The sequence below is a fragment of the Schistocerca cancellata genome, chromosome 1, assembly GCF_023864275.1.
Source record: "Schistocerca cancellata isolate TAMUIC-IGC-003103 chromosome 1, iqSchCanc2.1, whole genome shotgun sequence".
In the NCBI taxonomy this organism is placed as follows: domain Eukaryota; kingdom Metazoa; phylum Arthropoda; class Insecta; order Orthoptera; family Acrididae; genus Schistocerca; species Schistocerca cancellata.
In genome coordinates this window covers 363,852,027-363,872,025 of record NC_064626.1, presented here as the reverse complement: position 1 = coordinate 363,872,025, position 19,999 = coordinate 363,852,027, and the positions used below count along the sequence as shown (strand labels likewise).

Genomic DNA, 19,999 nt, shown 5'->3' with positions numbered 1-19,999 from the left:
AACAGCACTGTATACCCCATCAGTTGGCACAAGCGACTTCCTCAATTCAGACAGCTGGTAACGATTTTTAAAATGAGTAGGAGCACCATCAGAAATAATAATGATCTTCTCTGCCCCTGTTTACAGTTGAAGAATTTTATGCATTGCTAGCAAAGCACTTATAACTGCAACACTTGTGGTCTTGTTTTGAAAATGTCAATCCTGTAAAGATTGAAACCTGGTCATTACTCCAATGATACCCTTGTACTTCGTATGGAATAATTGCAGACCAGTTCCCAGCAAAATCACAGTGAAGCACTAAATATAGTTCTTCAGCCTGTACACACCCTTTCACTTCTGCGGTGTGGTGGTGTTGCAATTTCTTCAGATGCTGGCGTGTTACTGCTTTCACTGACCGTTTACCAAGTTCATCACTGAAACTGTCAAAGGCAACAGTTTTCTTAATTAGTTTATTTTCCTCCCATGTTCCATATGTAATTTCTGCAGAGTCACCCACTACGTCGTCCAGTCCAAGTGTCTGTAAAGACATTCCTCGCTTTCCAGGGCAGTCACCACCTTCTTGAAACAAACAAGTCTCTCGCTTTACATCACAGACTACTAATGACTTCACATGCCCAACCAAGGTGTCATATGTTACATGCTCCAGTAAGTTCTTCATAGCTACCACACAAAGCTCCCCCTGCGAGTCCAGGGGTTAGAACAAGTCCGAGCTATTCCTGCCTGTCGTAAGAGGCGACTCAAAGGAGTCTCCCACGTTTCGGCCTTCATGTGATGGTCCCCTGTAGGGTTTGACCTCTATTTATCAAAATTTTCCCGAAGAGTGAGCCAATTGGGGAAGGGTGCTGTTCATGGTGCATCATGTCCATCATGCACTGAGATCTTTCACATCCTTTGTCGATGGTGTGCACTTTCGCTCATTCTCCAGCTGTTGTGCGAGGTCACCCACCTGGGTGCATTTTCTTCCATCCACTGCTCAGTATCGTTTTCTGTGCTGACAATGATAATGGACTTGTTTGCCCGTTGGCACTTGATATCCAGCATGGTAGCCATCTGTTGTGGTGGGGCCGCCATGTACCCTGTTGGTTGTAGCCCCCTGACCACACAGGGATCACTCTGCTGATGCCTGCGCTGTTAACTGTCCACATATGCCAAGGAGTAGGTGCCCATCACTCTGGGGCTTGGAACTCCTGCTGTGGCCATCCCGCCAGATGGCCTTCACTGCGGCTCGGTGGAGTGGGTGGCAACTGGGCAGGTGACACGCCATGAAGTGTAGTACATCATCTCTTGCTGGTGATCAACCACCAGCAGTCTGTAAGTGTTCATGGGATCAATTTATTGCATAGAAGTATGACCCAAAATTGTTCCCCTCCCTGGCCACACCATGGGAGGAACGCCAGGCTAAGGATAGCAGCAAAGCTTATTCGCCCTGGTACCTTGTATGCACAGGAGTTGATGGGGAATCTTCCATGTCAATGAAGCCTCAGTTTTTTGTGGAGCATTTAGAGAACAAGTTTGGGGAGGTGGAGGGCTTGCCCAAATTGTGGTCAGGGTCAGTCTTGATGAAAACAGCATCCTTCGCCCAGTCACAGGTATTACTCGCTTGTGACAATTTGGGGATGTATCTGTTATCATCACACCCCATAAGAGCCTAAATATGGTCCAGGGCATTATATTCCACAAGGACATTCTCTTGCAGTCTGATGACGAGCTGCTCGCCAATTTAGAGCGGCGAGTTGTTCATTTCGTCCCGCGTGTCCATCGGGGTCCGAGGAATAATCAGGTTGCCACCAGTGCCTTATTCCTGGAATTTTGAGGGTGACACATTACCCGAGAAGGTCAAGCTGTTGGTCTACTGTGTGATGTCAAGCTATATATCCCTTCCCTGTTGCGGTGCTTTAAATGCTGGAAGTTCGACCATATGTCTTACCGCTGTACTTCCACCATCACATGCGAGATTGCGGGTGTCCATCACATCCCAATATTTCATGTGTCCCGCCTCCCATCTGTGTCAACTGCAGAGAACATTATTCACCTTGCTCACCAGACTGCAGGATCTTACAGAAAGAGAGGAAAGTCATGGAATACAAGACACTGGAATGACTGACCTGCCGAGGCTAAGAGAAAATATGAGAGGCTACGTCCTGTGCATATGACATCCACTTATGCTGCCGCTATGACAACGGTTCTAGCACCTTCCGTTCTGCCGCATGTAGTTGGCTCTCAGAACCGTCAGACTCCACCTGCCCCCTTGATGGTGGGGGGCACTTCCCTCCCTGTTGCTCCTGCAGCACCTACTTCAGGAGCAACACCCCCTGCCCCCCACCCCAACCCCCACGGTCCTCCTCAGTCCCTGAGACTGACTCAGTGAAGCCCTCCCAGCTAGAACAGCCAAAGGTGCAGTGAGAGAAAACCAAAAAGAAGACCCCCAAGAACCCAGACATTGTGGAGGCACACATTCCACCCCTCCCTACAAGCTCTGCATCTGAGGATGAAGTGGAGATTCTGTCGTCCACTGAGGACCTAGATCTCTGTGGGCCCTCAGACACAATGGATGTCCATCGCACAGGTGTCAATCGGTGGCAGCAGGTGACCCTGAGGCATAACCTGCCTCATTGAGCGTTTCATGGCTTCCTTGCCTCATGATAACGTCATCCTCCAGTGGAATTGCTGCTTTTATTTCCACCACCTGGCTGAGCTACAGCAGTTGTTAAGCTTTACACCTGTTTTCTGCATTGCACTCCAGGAAACCTGGCTCCCGGCAATGCGGACCCCTGCCCTCCACTGCTCTAAGTGATATTACAGGAACCATAATGACTATAATCGAGTGTCAGGTGGAGTTTGCGTTTATGTCCTAAACTCAGTTTGTAGTGAAACTGTGTCCCTTCAAACCGCTTTTGAAGCTGTGGCTGTCAGAATAAGGATGACACAGGAAATAACTGTCTGCTGTGTATATCTCCCTCCAGATGGTGCAGTACCCGCAAATGTATTAGCTGCACTGATTGATCAACTCCCTAACCCTTTCCTACTTTTTGGAGATTTTAATGTCCATAACCCGTTGTGGGGTGGCACCGTGCTTACTGACCGAGGCAGAGATATCGAAACAGTACTGTCTCAATTCGACCTCTGCCTCTTAAATACTGGGGCCCCCACACATTTCAGTGTAGCTCAGGGCACTTACTTGGCCATTGATTTATCCCTCTGCAGCCCAGGACTTCTCCCACCTGTCCACTGGAGAGTACATAATGACCTGTGTGGTAGTGACCACTTCCCCATCTTCTCGTCACTCCCCCAGCATCATGCCCACGAACACCTACCCAGATGGGCTTTCAACAAGGCAGACTGGGAAGCTTTCACCTCTGCTGTCACCGTTAAAACTCCCCCACATGGTGCCACTGATGTTGTGGTTGAGGAGGTAACTACAACGATCAATTCTGTGGCAGAAAACGCATTCCCTCTTTTTTTAGCTTGGCCCCGGCAAAAGTCAGTATGTTGGTGGTCGCTGGAAGTTGCCGAGTCAGTTAAAGAGCGTTGGCGAGCTCTACAGGGAAAGAGGCACCCATCCCTAGAGCACCTAATAGCCTTTAAGCAGCCCCGTGCCCATGTTTGCCAGCTTATAAAACGACGGAAACAGGAGTGTTGAGAGGGGTAAGTCTTGACCATTGGGTGCCATAAATCACTTTCCCAAGTCTGGATGAAGATCAGATGTGGTTTTGGGTACCAGACCCCAACAGGTGTCCCTGGCATTACCATCGATGGTGTATTATCTATCAATGCAAACGCGATTGCCGAGCACTTCGCTCATGTGCCTACGTCGGAGAATTACCTCCCAGGCTTTCGCACTCTTAAACTGCGGATGGAAGGGAAAGTCCTCTCGTTCACTAAACGCCACAGTGAACCCTATAACACCACATTTACAAAGTTGCAGCGTCTCAGTGCCCTTGCACATTGCCCCAACACAGCTCCTGGGCCGGATCGGATCCACAGTCAGAAGCTTAAACATTTCTCGTCTGACTACAAATGACGTCTCCTCGTCATCTTCAACCGAATTTGGTGTGTTGGCGTCTTTCCATCGCAATAACGGGAGGGCACCATCATACCATTGCTCAACCCCAGCAAAAACCCGATTGATGTGGATAGCTGTCGGCCCATCAGCCTCACCAGCATTCTTTTTAAGCTGCTAGAACGTATGGTGTGGTGGCGGATGGGTTGTGTCCACGAGTCACGTGGCCTACTGGCTCCATGCCAGTGCAGTTTCCGCCATTAAGGAGACTATGAATGTGTGGAAGTCCTCAATGCGGGCCTGTCGCTTGGATTCCGTGGTGCTCTGCCAGCTCCGCATTGGTCACGCTTGGGTGACCCATGGCTACCTGCTTCACCATGAAAACCCGCCTCAGTGTCGGTGGCACCTGGTTGAGAGTGGCCCATGTCCTGGTGCACTGTCCTACTTTGCCCTGCGACGAAGTCTTAGGTCACTGGAATCGTTGCTGCTAATTTTATCTGATAATGCCTCATTGGCTGATTTAGTTTTATGTATTATTCATGAGGGTGATTTTTATCATTTGATTTAAATTTTAGCACATTCCTTTGTCCCTGTGTGTCCTCTTCCGTAGTGCTTTCAGGGTGGAGGTTTTAATGCGTTGCAGAGTGGCTGGCTTCTCCTTTTTATTCCCATGCTTTCTTGTTTTAATGTCTTCTACCTGTTTCTTGCATCTCTGAGGTTTTATTGGCCCCTTTTGTCCATTTAAGTGTTTGTTTCCCATCCGTCATTCTTGTGGTTTTTCCTTTCTTTCCGTTTTGTGCTGTATGTCTCGTTTGTTTTCTTCTGACGCTTGTGGCACTGTTTATTCAGAAGGAGGGACCGATGGCCTAGCAGTTTGGTCCCTTCACCCCTCTTTTAAACTAACCAACCAGCTCACACCCTTGTGGAATTATTTTACTCGGAATGAGGGACTGATGGCCTAGGAGTTTGGTCTCCCCCCCCCCCCACCCCCCCACCCCCCCCACCCCCCACCGCACCCCCTCCACCCCTCTTTGAAACAAACCAACCAACCATACAAAGTTCAAAATTTGCACAGTACACACACAGACAGACATCACTAGGTGGGTGTGGAACTACCCACTTAGGTCGTACCGCATAAAATTTTGATCTTCCAATATATGAAGTTGTATAGTTGCTCTTATAAATTGCAAAAGTTTCTTTAATACTGCGAGTCGTGTACCTCTTCACTTTCACAACTTTTTGACGTTCAACTGTTACAGTTATAGTGTCTCATGTGTTGGCACTCTGATGAGAAAAGTCCCATTTATCTTCCAGATAAAATGACTGCACTATTTAACTTGAGCTGCTTCTAGAGGATGACCATAATAATAGAGATCTGGTCTTTCAAAGACTCCTTTTACAGACCTCACATTTCTTGATTTGTCTGCCATGTACTTTGATACTGAGGGAATGTGGTTCAAAATTGTTTTCTTTGAGAATTTCTCTGGAATAATAGTTAAAACTTGCACCTTTTCACTGTAAGATGCAAAATATTCAACAGCTGAATTGATATTTGTGAAAAATATCTGGGAAGAGGTGAAAGAGTGCTTTGGTTCATTTTCTTCTGAAGATGGAATTTCTACTTTGAAGAGTGTGGTCAGTTTTGCTGTAGTGTATTCATCCATAGCTTCAGTAATTTCTCTGCACTTTCTTGGTGCATAGAGCGTATGACTCGACTTCACTGACCACAGTTTCTTAACATGACTAACACCTACCTCTGTAGTTTACTGATTCAGGGTATTTAATTCTTGCTCAATTGATGCAAAATCTGCATCACCTGCACCGTGGGAGGTTTCACCTTGTTCAGATATTATCATTGTTGTTATTCTGTCAAAACATTTAGAACACAAAGAGTCATCACTGGAAATATCTTCACTTTGAAACGGAGTCTTCAAATGAGAACACTTATTCTCCAACTTGAACAAAGCCTTTTTTTTTGTTGTCTTACATATCACTCTTTTATGGGTATGCAAATAATCAGCACACTTCACTCTCCTGTGACCCCAGTCAGAAGACATTTCAAACAGCCCTTTTCAAAGAACACACTGCAACCGTGTCAACTGCCAAATTCCTCACAAAAACACAGAACTCACTGGATTGTCTCAGATTTCTTAGAAATCTCTTCAGTAAACAAATTAGCACTGAACAGCTACAGTACAGAAACCTGCAATGAACAACCAATGAACAAAAAACTGACAAGAAACGACTAAAACTGTAAGCAATATCTGCAACAAAGAAAGTGATAAGAAATAACTGTAACAAAGACAATAGACATAAACATTGTAACAAAGAAATGAGTAAGAAACAACTTCAGTGAAAACATACATTACCCTTGAAAGTTAAAAAAATGATTTTTAAAAATAAAACCTGCCCAACTTAAAAGTGGAAGCTCTCCTTTACAGAGAATATAGTACTATGTGGTACTGATCAACAGAAAAAAAACTAACTTTACTGGATTGGCATTTTTGAAAATTTTTTTTCTGTAAATTATTTAAAAAATTCAAAAGGCAAATGGAGGATACCATTGTAATCATAAAGCAATTATCTTTTAAATAAAAAAAACTAACAAAATATCTAGAACCGTTAACAGAGATACAGCATTTTAAATATTTTTCTGAAATTTGCATCTTCAAAATGGTGTTTGCTGTGTCATCTTTGGAAGCCTGTATCTCAGGACAGGAATTTTTTTTGGAGCAAACAAAAGAACATGTTTCATACCTACTCCTGAATTTTAACATACGCTAAATTCAATAATGTCAGAGACTATGAAAGTAACCCCCCTGCCTGAAGTGATACGGATTATGCCACAGGTTGGGAGGGAGAGATACATATGCTGTCTGGTGGAGTGTATAGGGACTAGACTGGCAACAGGCGCAGAGTCAAGAGGTTGTGGAGCAGAAAGGTGAGGAAAAAAAGGAGAGGAGCGGGGAAAGACGGGTGGATGCATTGGCAGAGGGCTGCAAATAAACAGGAGGAGAGATGAGAATGGGGAGTAGATGATGGGACAAATGAGGTGGAAACTGTTGGGTGGAGGATGTGGGGACAGTAAGTTACTGTAGGTAGAGGCCAGGATAATTACGGGACCAGAGAAGATACGGTAAGGATAACTCCTGTCTCCACAGTTCAGAGAACCTGGTGGTGCAGGGAAGGATCCAAATGGCTTGAGTAGTGAAGCAACCATTGTAATCGAGTGAGATATGTGCAGCTGCATGTTGTGCCACAGTATGGTCTACTTTGCTCCTGGCCTAGTTTGACAGTGGCCGTTCATCTCGATGGACAGCTGGTTGATAGTCATACCAATGTAAAAGCTGTGCAATGATTGCAGCAGAACTGGTAAATGATATGGCTGCTTTCACAGATGGGTTGGCCCCTGATGGAGTAGGATAAACCTGTGACAGGACTGGAATAGGAAATGTTTGGTGGATGGATTGGGCAGGTTTTGCAGCTGCCTCTCCCACACGGATATGATCCTTGTGGCAAGGGGTTGGAACTGGAAGTGGCATAGGGATGGAGTAGGATGTTGTGTAGGAACACCACTTCAGGGGAGCGCAAAGTATCTCGGTTAGGGTGTGCCTCATTTCAGGGCATGATGATAGTTAATCAAAGCCCTGGCGTAGGATGTGGTTTGGTTGTTCCAGTGTGGGGTCGTATTGACTGGTTCTTGGGGGTGGTGGGAGGATAAGGGGTGTGAGGGGAAATGGTACAGGAGATTTGTTTGTAGACTAGGGCTGTGGGATAGTGGCTGTCTGTGAAGACATTGGTGAGACTCTGAGCATACTGAGCAAGGGAGTTTTTGCATATATGCCTTCCCCAGGTGAACAGTCTGTGTGGGAGGGATTTTTTGGTGGAAAGATATGACAACTGTCAAAATGCAGAAACTGTTGGTAGTTGGTGGGTTTAATGTGGACAGAGGTGCGGATGGAGCCATCAGAGTGAGGGACATAAACATCTAGTTCAGTGGTACACTGTGTTGAAGAGGAACATGTGAAATGGATGGGAGAGAAGGTGTTGAGGTTTTGAAGGAACAATGATAGTGTGTCGTGGCTCAGAGTCCAGATCATGAAGATATCATCACTTAACCAGACTAGGGGTTTGGAGCTCTGGGAGCCTTGGAAAATCTCCTCTAGATGGCCCATAAAAAGGTTGGCATAGGAGGGTGCCATGTGGCTGCCCATGGCTGTGCCGTGGATCTATTTATATATCTTCCCTTCAAATGAAAGTAGTTGTGGGTTAGGATAAAGTTAATAAGGTGCCTGAGGAATGAGATAGTGAGTTGGGACTCTGAAGAACATTGGGAAAGGTAGGGTTCAATAGCATTAAGACAACGGGTGTGAGGGATGTTTGTGGATGGGGAGGGAGCGTCAATAGTGATGAGTACAGATCCAGGAGGTAAAGGGGTGGGAATGGTGTAGTTGGTGAAGGAAGTTTTGGGTGTCTTTGATGCGTGAGCTAGATTACAGGCAGTTGGTTGGAGGTGTTGGTCAATGAGGGCTGAAATTCTTTCAGTGGGAGCACAATAACAGCCACAATGGGATGTCCATGATTGTTGGATTTGTGGATTTTGGGAATATGTAGAAGGTTGGTTTGCAGTGTGTCATAGTGACATGGAGGGAAATGGATTGAGGGGAGACGTTCTGGGAAGGGCCTAGGGCTTTAAGTGGGTATTACACTTTGTGTTGGACTTCTGGGATGGGATAACTCTCGCAGAGTGGATAGGTGGAGGAGTCACATAATTGGTGGAGGCCTTCTGCCATGTAGTTACTGCAAGGTTGTGTATGGTTGTTCTTTTATCTACTGAAAGGTGGGTGTTCTGAGGAAGGGACCTGGGAAAGGATGGTGAGGGTTTATTAGTCCTGGAAAGTGGCCAACAGGTGCTAGGTGTGAGTGGGGAGGATCATGGTTGGGATGATGGTATGGACTGGAAGAGGCAGGATTCAATGTTGGAATCAGGGTGGTTGTGGGTGGAGGGATTGTTGGAAGGGAAATGCTTCCACTGCAGGTATTGGGACAAGGAGAGTAGGTCTTGGACAAGTCCAGCATGGTTAAATTTGGTTGTAGGGCTAAATGCAAGGCCTTTGGATGGCACTGGAACTTCTGTGGAGCTGGGGGTTTTGGTGTAAACGTTAACAACAGTATTATGGAAATGTTTCAGCTCTGAGTTTAGTGGAGAGTTGGCAGGGAGTTTTGGGGGATGTGGCAAGTTGGAAAGGTCAGCTTGGCAGGGTTTAGCTGGTATCAGGGGTGGATGACGAGGAACACTGTAGGTTCGATAGGCGTTGTATAGCGGTGCCCTGAGGCAGGAATGGGATGTCAGCAGATTGGATAATTTATGGACGTCGTACCTGGAATGCTCCTCCAGGTGCTGGTGATAGGGATTCAGTTGCAGAGTAGGTATTGCAGAATGGTAGTACCCTGCGGATGGAATAGAGGTGTTTCTGGGATACCTGTGCCATGCCGATGTGTTTTTGCAGTACCGGGTTTGTGAGGGCCAGAGATTGGCAGAATCTGAAAAGCTGTAGGTCATTGTGAAAGGGGAGGTAGGATCCAGACAAAGGAATCTGTAAAGTTAATCCGTGTGGAGGGATTCCTGGCTTTAGGCAGCATTTGAGAAACAGGATGTGGGACTGGGTTCTAGGAAAGGGATACTTTTCTGAATTGGTGCAGAGAAATGGAGCCAGGTTCCATTGTGGCAAGAATGGTGTAAAGACAAGGGTATTGATGCAGAAATGGGCATAATAGGTGTTAATAGTTGTGAGAGGAGCTGTATAAGCCAAAAGACATGAAAGGCGCATGAAAAATACGTAAAGACATGCAGAAACAGGATGTATACGACCCGGGACAATCAGGAGATCCGGGAAAAATCCAGGAATTGTTTAGAATTCCTGTACGTTTTCATTGTTTTACTTTTCAGTAAAATTTTGTGATTTTGACTGGTAAGAAGCAATACTATAACAAAGGATATTACTCTATCCCAGTACTGCAGAATAATACTGCACCAAAAAAACATGTACGAGAGAGAACAAAAACGAAAATAAAACTTAAGTTTCAAAGGAAATGCGCCGTATACAACAACAAATCGGTGCTCATACAAGCGTCTGCCAACAGCGAAGTGTGTCAAAGGCTTTAGGAAGACTATGCAATGCTTTGTAACAACAAATTGCCTCCAATGAGCGTGGCGTGACAACTGTTTGAATTAGATTCGTTTGAGCAGTTGTGGGCAGACTCTTGCGCACGCGCAGTTTTGAGTCGTGTATGGGTAGTACCTTCTCCCACTTCTGGTTACAGAAGTGTGGCTGCGGGCCACTACTTTATATTGCCCCAGTTCGGAAATTAGTAAATCTGGAGCTGATGCACAGAGCAGTCTGACTTGTGGAGGGGAGGTGGGTCGTCTCCACGTGACCTGGGTTTACATTTAGTGATTTAGTTGTTTTCTCTTCGTTTGTTGCTCTCACATTAAATGATAACAAAACGGATTTTTGTGGCCGGGAGCTATCAAATGAATTAAAATATGTTCGCATTATTACGGAAGGCGAAAATATGTTATTAGTTTTAGATTTTATTTCCACCTTTCTGACAGTCAAACATTAATCGCCTTACAGAACAATGAAGTTATTTTTGCCGGTTTGCTAGAGAGATTTGGCTTTTATTAATCTTTTCTGTTGAGGCAATCAATTTATTTGAAACTAAGTGTGTAATTTCAGACTATTGGTTAGTTGCAACTGTTCACTGCATTTCAAGTGCACGTATGGCATTATGCCATAATAAAGAACATGAGATAATACAGAACATGAGATAATACAGTACTGGTACTCCAAGAAAATTTACATACTAATGTGCATTTTAAGCTGAATTATGCGTTTTAGTATGGGTCACGAAATTCCGAAGCTCTTGAAGTATTCTCTGGTGTCTTGTTTCTTTTATGACATAATGTAAAATCTTTTAATGTTTCACACGTACGAACAATGGGCTTCCTGCTTCATCGTAGGTGTGCAAGCGCTGTGACGCTTGTTATCTGGCGCTCTCTTGCAACTGCAGAAACGAACCTATTTCTAACAGGTCGCGGGAAAATATTACGAGTGGTGGTTTGAAAAGTGTGTCATTCAAAGCAGATTTCCTTTTACTTAAGATGAGCTATATGCGAGAATGTACGATGGATTTCTTAAATTACAAAGCGTTTGACTCTCATTTAAATATCAACTCTTTGAGGACGATCATTTAGAAGAATTTTGAGCCCAGAAGATCAGACATTTACATCATTATTAAAAATTTTACTGGCATGTTTGTGTGATGTATCTTAAAGTGTAACAAGCGCAAAAAAGATCAACATTATATTTAGAAGCTTAGCTTCTCTTCCAGCTTATTAATCTTCAAGACCAATATTATATGTGAAAGCTATGTATATTAATTTAAACCATTAACTTTTCTTATTTGTGTGTTCGCGCTACTTAAGAGTGATCTTGCTATTTGCTGACTACATCACGTGTCCTATGCCGTCATCAGCTGGCGAGATCACGTGACATGAGCTATGACTGGCTTACAAAAGCACATTGCAATCTCGATTTCAGTGCTTTGGAAAGTGACATGCAGTATTTGGTGAAATCGAATTTAAACCTTCGTAATACGAAAATATGCAGCGTACATGTGCTGCACATCAAAGGTCTTTCAAAACATGTTTTTCCCCCCAGAGTTTCGTTTTCTACAGTGCTGGGAAATTCTACTCTGGTATTTGAAACCATAAACATTCAAAGGATTGATGAGTCTTACAGTGCCGAATAAGAGTATACTGTCACTTAACGCGGAAAAAGTTTATCTTCACCCGGGAGAAAGTTTATTTTTAACCGGTAAATCTGGGAAAAATCCAGGAATTTTTTTTCCTTGTCCGCGTATTACACCCTGAGAAAATACGCACAGATATGTAAAAATACACACAGATACATAAGCGAAGAGAGAGGGAGGGAGTTGGTTAGGTCGAGGATCAAAAGTTCGTGTGGCAAGGGCAGGTGTGGAAAACAAAATCCTAAAGCACGTCAGGATGAGGGATGAAATATAATTATATAACTATTAGAGGAAAGAATCTAGGGCATCATCAACAGTCCACGTGGTCACAGAGTCTGTGTTGTGCACGCAATCGTTGGTACACTGTGGCTCAGAAGTAGATGCAATTGGGAAGGTGGTGAATAAACAGGAAAGAATATAGAGTGTGGAAAATGAGAAGAGTAATGCTGTAGAGAAGAGTACATACACACACACACACACACACACACACACACACACACACACACACACACACACGACCGCCAACTCCAGTATCTCATGCTGGAATGCAACTATCATGTCGAATGCAAGCAGCAATCTGGAGGGGTGGGGAAGGGGAAGGGGAAGGGGAAGGGATAGTAGTGTATGGGTGGGGAAGGGGGAAGGGGAGAGAGACAAACGCTGTCTCGTGGCGTGTGTAAGGATTAGACCACCAACAGGCACAGCTTCAGGAGGCTGTGGGGCAGGGAGGTGGGGAAACAAGGTGCAAAAAGGAGAAGAGCAGGGAAAGACGGGTGGATGCATTGGCAGAGGGCTGCAAATAAACAGGGTGGGAAATAAGAGTGACAAGGAGATGATCAGACAGATGGGATGGAAACTGTTGGGTGGAGGGTGTGGGTATAGTATGTTACTATAGGTTGAGGCCGGGATAATTATGAGAGCGGAGAATAAGTTGTAAGGATAACTCGCCTCTGCACAGTTCAGACAAGGTTGTGGTGGAGGGATGGATCCAGATGGTTCGGGTAGTGAAACAGCCATTGAAATCAAGTGTGTTATGTTCAGCTGCATGTTGTGATACAGGGTGGTCTACTTCGCTCTTGGCCACAATTTGGCAGTGGCTGTTCATGCTGGTGGACAGCTGGTCGGTAGTCATACCAATATAAAAAGCTGTGCAATGACTGCAGCAGAGCTGGTAAATGATATTTGTGTGTATTTTTGTGTATGTGTGTGTATTTTTGCATATCTGTGCTTGTTTCTGTGTATCTTTACATGTCTTTTCAAGAGTGCAGCTCTTCTCACAACCATCAACACCTCTTTGCCCATTTCTGCATCATTCCCATTTCGTTTACACCGTTCCTACCACAATGGACCATGGCTCCACCTTTCTACACCAGTTCAGAAAAGTATTCCTTTCCCACATCTTGTTTCTCAAATGCTGTGTAGACCATGGAATCCCTTCAAACGGCCTAACTGCTAAGATTCCTTTCTCTGGACCCCACCCCTCCTTTCACAATGACCTTCAGCTTTTCAGATTCTGTCAATCCCAGGCCCTTGCAAATGTGGCACTGAAAAAACACATCTCCACGGCACAGGCTTCCCAGAACCAACTCTGCTCCCTGTGAAAGATACACTGCTCTACAGTCCATACTTCATATAGCTCTTCTTTGAAATTGAATCGCTTGCTCACCAGCGCCACTTCCATACATTATCCAACATGCTAAAATCCTACTGCCACTTCATTGTACAACACCTATTTTACTCACAGTATCTCTCCTTGTCCACCCCTCAAAGCACCAAAACCCTGCATAGCCGACCTTCTCAACTTACAACATTCCACACTATTCCCTACCAACTCTCCATCAAGTCCACAGCCAAAACATTTCCATAACACTACCTTTCCACCAAAATCCTCAGCTCCACAGAAGTTTCAGTGCTGTCCAAAGGCCTCATCGTTAGCCATACACCCAAATTTAACCAAGTTGTACTTGTCAAAGTCATACTCACCATCTCCCGATCCCTGCAATGGAAGCACTTCTATGTCATCAATCCCTCCGACCAAAACCATCCTGATTCCACAATTGAACCCTGCCTCTTCCAGTTCATACTATCATCCCAACCACGATCCTCCCCACTCACACCTAGCACCTGCTGGTCACTTTCCAGGACTAATTTACCCTCACCATCCTTTCCCAGGTCCCTTCCTCAGAACACCCACCTTTCAGTAGAAAAAAGAACAACCATACACAACCTTGCAGTGACTACCTGGCAGAAGGCCTCCACCAATTATGTGACTCCTCCACCTATCAACTCTGCCAGAGTTATCCCATACCCTAAGTCCAACACAAACTGTAATACCCACTTAAAGCCCTGGGCCCTTCCCAGAATGTCTCCCCTCAATCCATTTCCCTCCTTGCCACTATGACACACTGCAAACCAACCTTCTACATATTCCCAAAAGTCCACAAATCCAACAATCATGGACATCCCATTGTGGCTGTTATTGTGCCCCCACTGAAAGAATTTCAGCTCTCATTGACCAACACCTCCAACCAATTGCCTGTAATCTAGCTCACACATCAAAGACACCAACAACTTCCTTCACCGACTACACCATCCCCACCCCTTGACCTCCTGGATCTGTACTCGTCGCTGTTGACGCACCCTCCCCATACACCAACATCCCTCACACTTGTGGTCTTACTGTTATTGAACACTACCTTTCGCCATGTTCTTCAGACTCCAAACTCACTACCTTATTCCTCATACACCTTACTAACTATATCCTACCCACTTCTCATTTGAAGGGAACCTGTACTAAAAAATCCATGGCACAACCATGGGTACCCACATGGAACCCTTTTATGCCAACCTTTTTGTGGATCATCTAGAGGAGATCTTTGTAGCTTCCCAAAACAACAAACCCCTAGTCTGGTTAAGGTTCATTGAAGATATCTCGATCTATACTCAGGGCCAAGACACTTTATCTTCGTTACTTCACAACCTCAACATCTCCTCTCCTCTCCTATCTGTTTCACGTGGTTCTCCTCAACCTAGTGTACCACCTTACCAGATGTTGATGTCCTCCACTCTGATGGCTCCATCCACTCCTCTGTCCACCTTAAACCCACCAACTACCAACAGTTTCTGCATTTTGATAGCTGTCATCCCTTTGGCACGAAAAAATCCCTCCTATACAGCCTAGCCGTCCGAGGATGGCGTGTGTGCAGTGACAACAGCTCCCTTGCTCAGTATGCTGAGGGTCACACCAAGACCTTCACAGAATGGCACTATCCCACAGACCTGGTCCACAAATAGATCTCTTGTGCCATTTCCCCTCACACCCCACACCACCCCCAAGAACCAGTCACAAAGGAGTGTCCCCTTCATCACCCAGTATGACTCTGGACTGGAACAACTGAACCACATCCTTCGCCAGGGCTTTGATTACCTATCATCGTGCCCTGAAATGAGGGACATCGTACCCGAGATACTTCCTACCCCTCTTAAGGTGGTGTTAAGTAACCCACCCAATCTCCACAACATCATAGTCCATCCCCATGCCACTCCCAATCCCTAACCCTTGCTACAAGGATCATACCCATGTGGGAGACTCAGGTGCAAAACCTGCCCAGTCCACCTACCCAGCATTTTCTATTACAGTTCACTCACGGGTTTATCCTACTCCATCAGGGGCCAGCCCACCTGTGAAAGCAACCATGCCATTTACCAGCTCTGCTGCAATCATTGCACAGCTTTTACGTTGGCATGACTACCAGCCAGCTGTCCATCAGGATGAACGGACACTGCCAAAGTAGGCCAGGAGCAAAGTAGACCTTGTGGCACAACATGCAGCTGAACATAACACGTTTGATTTCAATGGCTGCTGTGTTACCCAAGCCATCTGGATCCTTCCCTCCACCATGAGCTTTTCTGAAGTGCACAGATGGGAGTTATCCTTACAACACATTCTCTGCTCCCATAATTATCCCGGCATCAAGCTATGGTAACATACTGTCCCCACACCCTCCACCCAACAGTTTCCACCCTATCTGTCCTATCATCTCCTCCCCATTCACATTTCTCCCCCTGTTTATTTGCAGCCCCCTGCCAAACCATCCACCCTTCTTTCCCCACTTCTCTCCTTTTTTGCGTCTATTTTCCTCACCTCCCTGCCCCACAACCTCTTGACTCTGCACCTGTTGCCAGCCTAGTCCCTACACACTCCACCGGACAGCATATATATATATATATATATATATATATCTCTCTCTCTCTCTCTCTCTCTCTCTCTCTCTCTCTCTCTCTCTCTCTCTCTCTCTCCCGCCCCTCTCCCTCTCTCTCCCCACCCGTACACTACTATCCCTTTCCCTTCCTCACCCCATCCAGATTGCTGCTTGCATCCCACATGATAGTTTCATTCTGGCCCGATTTGCTGAAGTTGGCGGTCATGTGTGCAGGAGGCGTGCTTGCTTGTGTGTGTGAATGATGCGTATCTCTCTTTTTTACTGATGATGGCTGTGGCCGAAGACTTCATGTAAGTATGTTTTTATTGTGCCTGTCTGAACTTGATGTGTCTTCTTTACAGCAAGTAGCAATGTGTCTTTATCTACATTGTCGGTATTCCTACCTGGAGTTCCTGTTGTTCGATTTTGATTGGTATAAAGTATTGTAAGCTCACCCTGAGAAGTTGATGCTGTCTATTGTAAACCTGTGCTATTAATTGACTGTCCACATTTTGGTAATAGAAGAAGAAATAAAATAAAGATTTGCTCAACTTTCTAAGCCAGTAGTTTGGGGTATTACTTTCTTTTTTTGATCCATCAAATACTGCATTATTGCAGATATTTCGATTTGTAAATCTCCTGGAACTCCTCCCATAAGCTAACTTGTGAGCTAGCAATAACACTGGAACTGCATCATTTTTTTGTTTCTTTCAGAGATGAATTCACTTGAGATTCTGTTCCCGTGTAACTTATCCTCTGGATTGAGGACATGGTCTCCTTGAAGAAGCCACTTGCTGTAAAGCTGTTGCAGATGTGCCTTGATACGTCAATCACAGCAACCTTCTTTACTTTTAATTATGAGGTTATGGCACAAGGAAGTATTACTAGGTCATGTTGTCCTTTGATATCCTTAAATACCTTTGATATCCTTAAATACCTTTGTGAGAAGATTGTCTTTGCTGAAAGAATCTAGCACCACAGTTCTCCTTCGGTTAAGCAAACAGCATGGCATTCTGCCCCTGACAACTGTTGGGCTGCTGTTATTGTTCGTCACTCATTGGACCACAACAACCACCTTTGTTGTCCACTACCAGGCCGTGGGTGACCACAAACTCTACCAGACTTCAGCACCTCCGACACTTGTTCACTCCTACAATCCTCATGGCTTCAATGTCACTAATCCACAACTTCAGCTGATCTCTTCCCACTCACTTGCTCTTGCTTTTTGTTCTTCTGTTATTTTTCAATCAATTTCTTCTGGTCCTCGATTTAATCATTGATCCCCCACATCTAGCCTCCTCCCCAATTCCCCATGCCACCCTATACTTATCTGCCCCATCCTTGCTCTATACATCTTCCTTCCAGTTGCCTTAGACTGTGTCTCTAACCTCCACCTCTACCCCAACTATATCTGGACATACTACTACCAAAAAACAGTATCATCAGATTTGTGTGTGTTTGTGGGGGAGGGGGGGGGGGGGGGGGGCACGCTTGCTGCTTTTTTTTCATCCTGCAGTTTCCATTGGTATAATACATGTAGGGTTTCACTCTAATAACATTTTTTAGACAGTCAGTCATCTGTTATTTGCAATCAAAAATGTGAAAGAAGTGTCAGTAGGTTACTCTTCAAAATAAAAGTGAGGACAACACTCGTGCTTAAAGGAAATATATTAATGTGACCAACATAACAAATCTTGCTGCAATATTAGCTCATATTTTCAACATTTATCATTTGATATAGGTGCCTGTCTCTTGTCAGTGTCTCTTCTGTTTATAATTTTCGTAGACAAGTAAAAAGTTTCTCATAAGATCATAGAAATTGTTTAAAATCATAATAATGTAATGTATCTGTGACAGTTGTTTCTACACTGCACTTAAGTTATTCAGTAATAGCTAGTAGTCATGTAAATACTATAATGAAAAATGAAACTGAAACAGAGTTAATATAAGATAGCAAGAAGTGTGTCGATAGATACAGACAATAGTTAAAGTAGCTTTTGAAATGGGATTCCATCATATAGTAACAGTAAATGATTGGAAGAAAGAAAACTTGGGTATGGAAGTCACTCAGGATGGTCAGCCAAAGCAGATGCTACAGAACGCTAGAAGAATTAACAGTGAAAAGCCAGCAGTGGTCAAGATTTAAATATGTGGCATGTTCAAAGTGATCAAGAGGCTGCATACTAATCAGTGGTATGGGTGAGAGAGAGAGAGAGAGAGAGATCAAACAGATACGGTAAGGGTAAGTATAATCAAGTAGGGGGAGGGATTTATATTAGAATAAGTTCAGGCCAGGTGTATGTTGAAATCAGGCCAGTGCTGTAGAGTAAAGGGTAACTTGAGCACATGTGCACAAGCACGCATGTGCAAAAAAAAACACACACACACACACACACACACACACACACTCTCTCTCTCTCTCTCTCTCTCTCTCTCTCTCTCTCGCGCGCGCGTGCTCGGACATTGTGGGTTCCTTTTTTTAGGACTGAACAGACAAAGTGCAGCACAGTTCATCAAAATTACCCAATTGAGATGGTGTCATCGTTAAGACCCTGGATTCGCATTTGGGAGAAGTGAGATTTGAAGCCCTGTGAATCATCTAAATAAAGGTTTTTTTCTGTACATTGATTAAGATGAGTGCTAAGGTGGTTCCTGGGAACGGACATGGTTGATTTCCTTCCGCATTCTCATTCTGTCCAAGCGTATGCTCTGTGTCTATCTCGTTGATAAGATGCTAAACATAATTCAGTCTGTCTTTCTAACAAGAGTTTTACTGATTTAGTTGTAGTTATTTCATATTACAGTCTTAAGTAATAGTCTGAGATTGTAGGGTTTCTTAGATCACTACTGATTCACATTATTTGGTTCTACAGTGCTGAAGCTCAGTCCAAGAAGAAGAGAGGTAAAAGAGGAAGTAAGAAACAGCAGAATCCCAAAATTGAGACAAAGATAAAATCAGAGATGAAGATAAAGCCCGAAGAAGGAGAAGAGGTGGAGGACATTGTTGAAGATTTTGAATTTTCTGAAAGTGAATAGAATGACGTGTATTACTATTAAGTTGTAAAATTTGTATTATATACTATACTTAATAATTTAATATGTTGTAGATAAAATATGAATTAAAATTAAACACTTTGTTAGTTTTATAAATACTTTGTAAACCCGTTTACATCATACAGTTGAAACCCACTCAAGCATGATTTTTACCTTGAACACAGAAATTTGTAAACTATGTACATTATTCATGTTGTTGTTGTTGTGTTGTTGTTGTCTTCAGTCCTGAGACTGGTTTGATGCAGCTCTCCATGCTACTCTATCCTGTGCAAGCTTCTTCATCTCCCAGTACCTACTGCAACCTACATCCTTCTGAATCTGCTTAGTGTATTCATCTCTTGGTCTCCCCCTACGATTTTTACCCTCCACGCTGCCTTCCAATACTAAATTGGTGATCCCTTGATGCCTCAGAACATGTCCTACCAACCGATCCCTTCTTCTGGTCAAGTTGTGCCACAAACTTCTCTTCTCCCCAATCCTATTCAATACTTCCTCATTAGTTATGTGATCTACCCATCTAATCTTCAGCATTCTTCTGTAGCACCACATTTCAAAAGCTTCTATTCTCTTCTTGTCCAAACTATTTACCGTCCATGTTTCACTTCCATACATGGCTACACTCCATACAAATACTTTCAGAAATGACTTCCTGACACTTAAATCTATACTCGATGTTAACAAGTTTCTCTTCTTTATTCATCTCGGACAGAAATTTGTAACTGGTTTTGTGGAATTTTTATACAGAATCACATGTACAAAACTCAATTAAATACTAAATATTATTAAATATAATGAATCTTATTGATTCCACATTTGCCTGAAGATGGTATTTTGCCTAGTAGTAAAAACAAACCTTCCTTTCCGACATCTTTAGAAATGAAATGTTAAATCATTTTACTGCATCTAGCAACACGATATGGGAAAGGGG

The 19,999-nt window shown here is 44.1% G+C and overlaps 1 protein-coding gene across 1 annotated transcript in view; it reads left to right on the top strand.

The window, feature by feature from the left end:
* Window positions 1–19,860, top strand: part of LOC126174576 (nucleolar complex protein 2 homolog) — a 157,869-nt gene extending 138,009 nt beyond the window's left edge. Inside the window, exon 13 of the mRNA XM_049921046.1 lies at window positions 18,891–19,860. Coding sequence (XP_049777003.1) covers window positions 18,891–19,053 — 163 coding nt within the window. The 3' untranslated portion in view covers window positions 19,054–19,860. The remainder of the gene's footprint in view (window positions 1–18,890) is intronic.
* The last annotated feature ends 139 nt before the right edge of the window (window positions 19,861–19,999 follow it).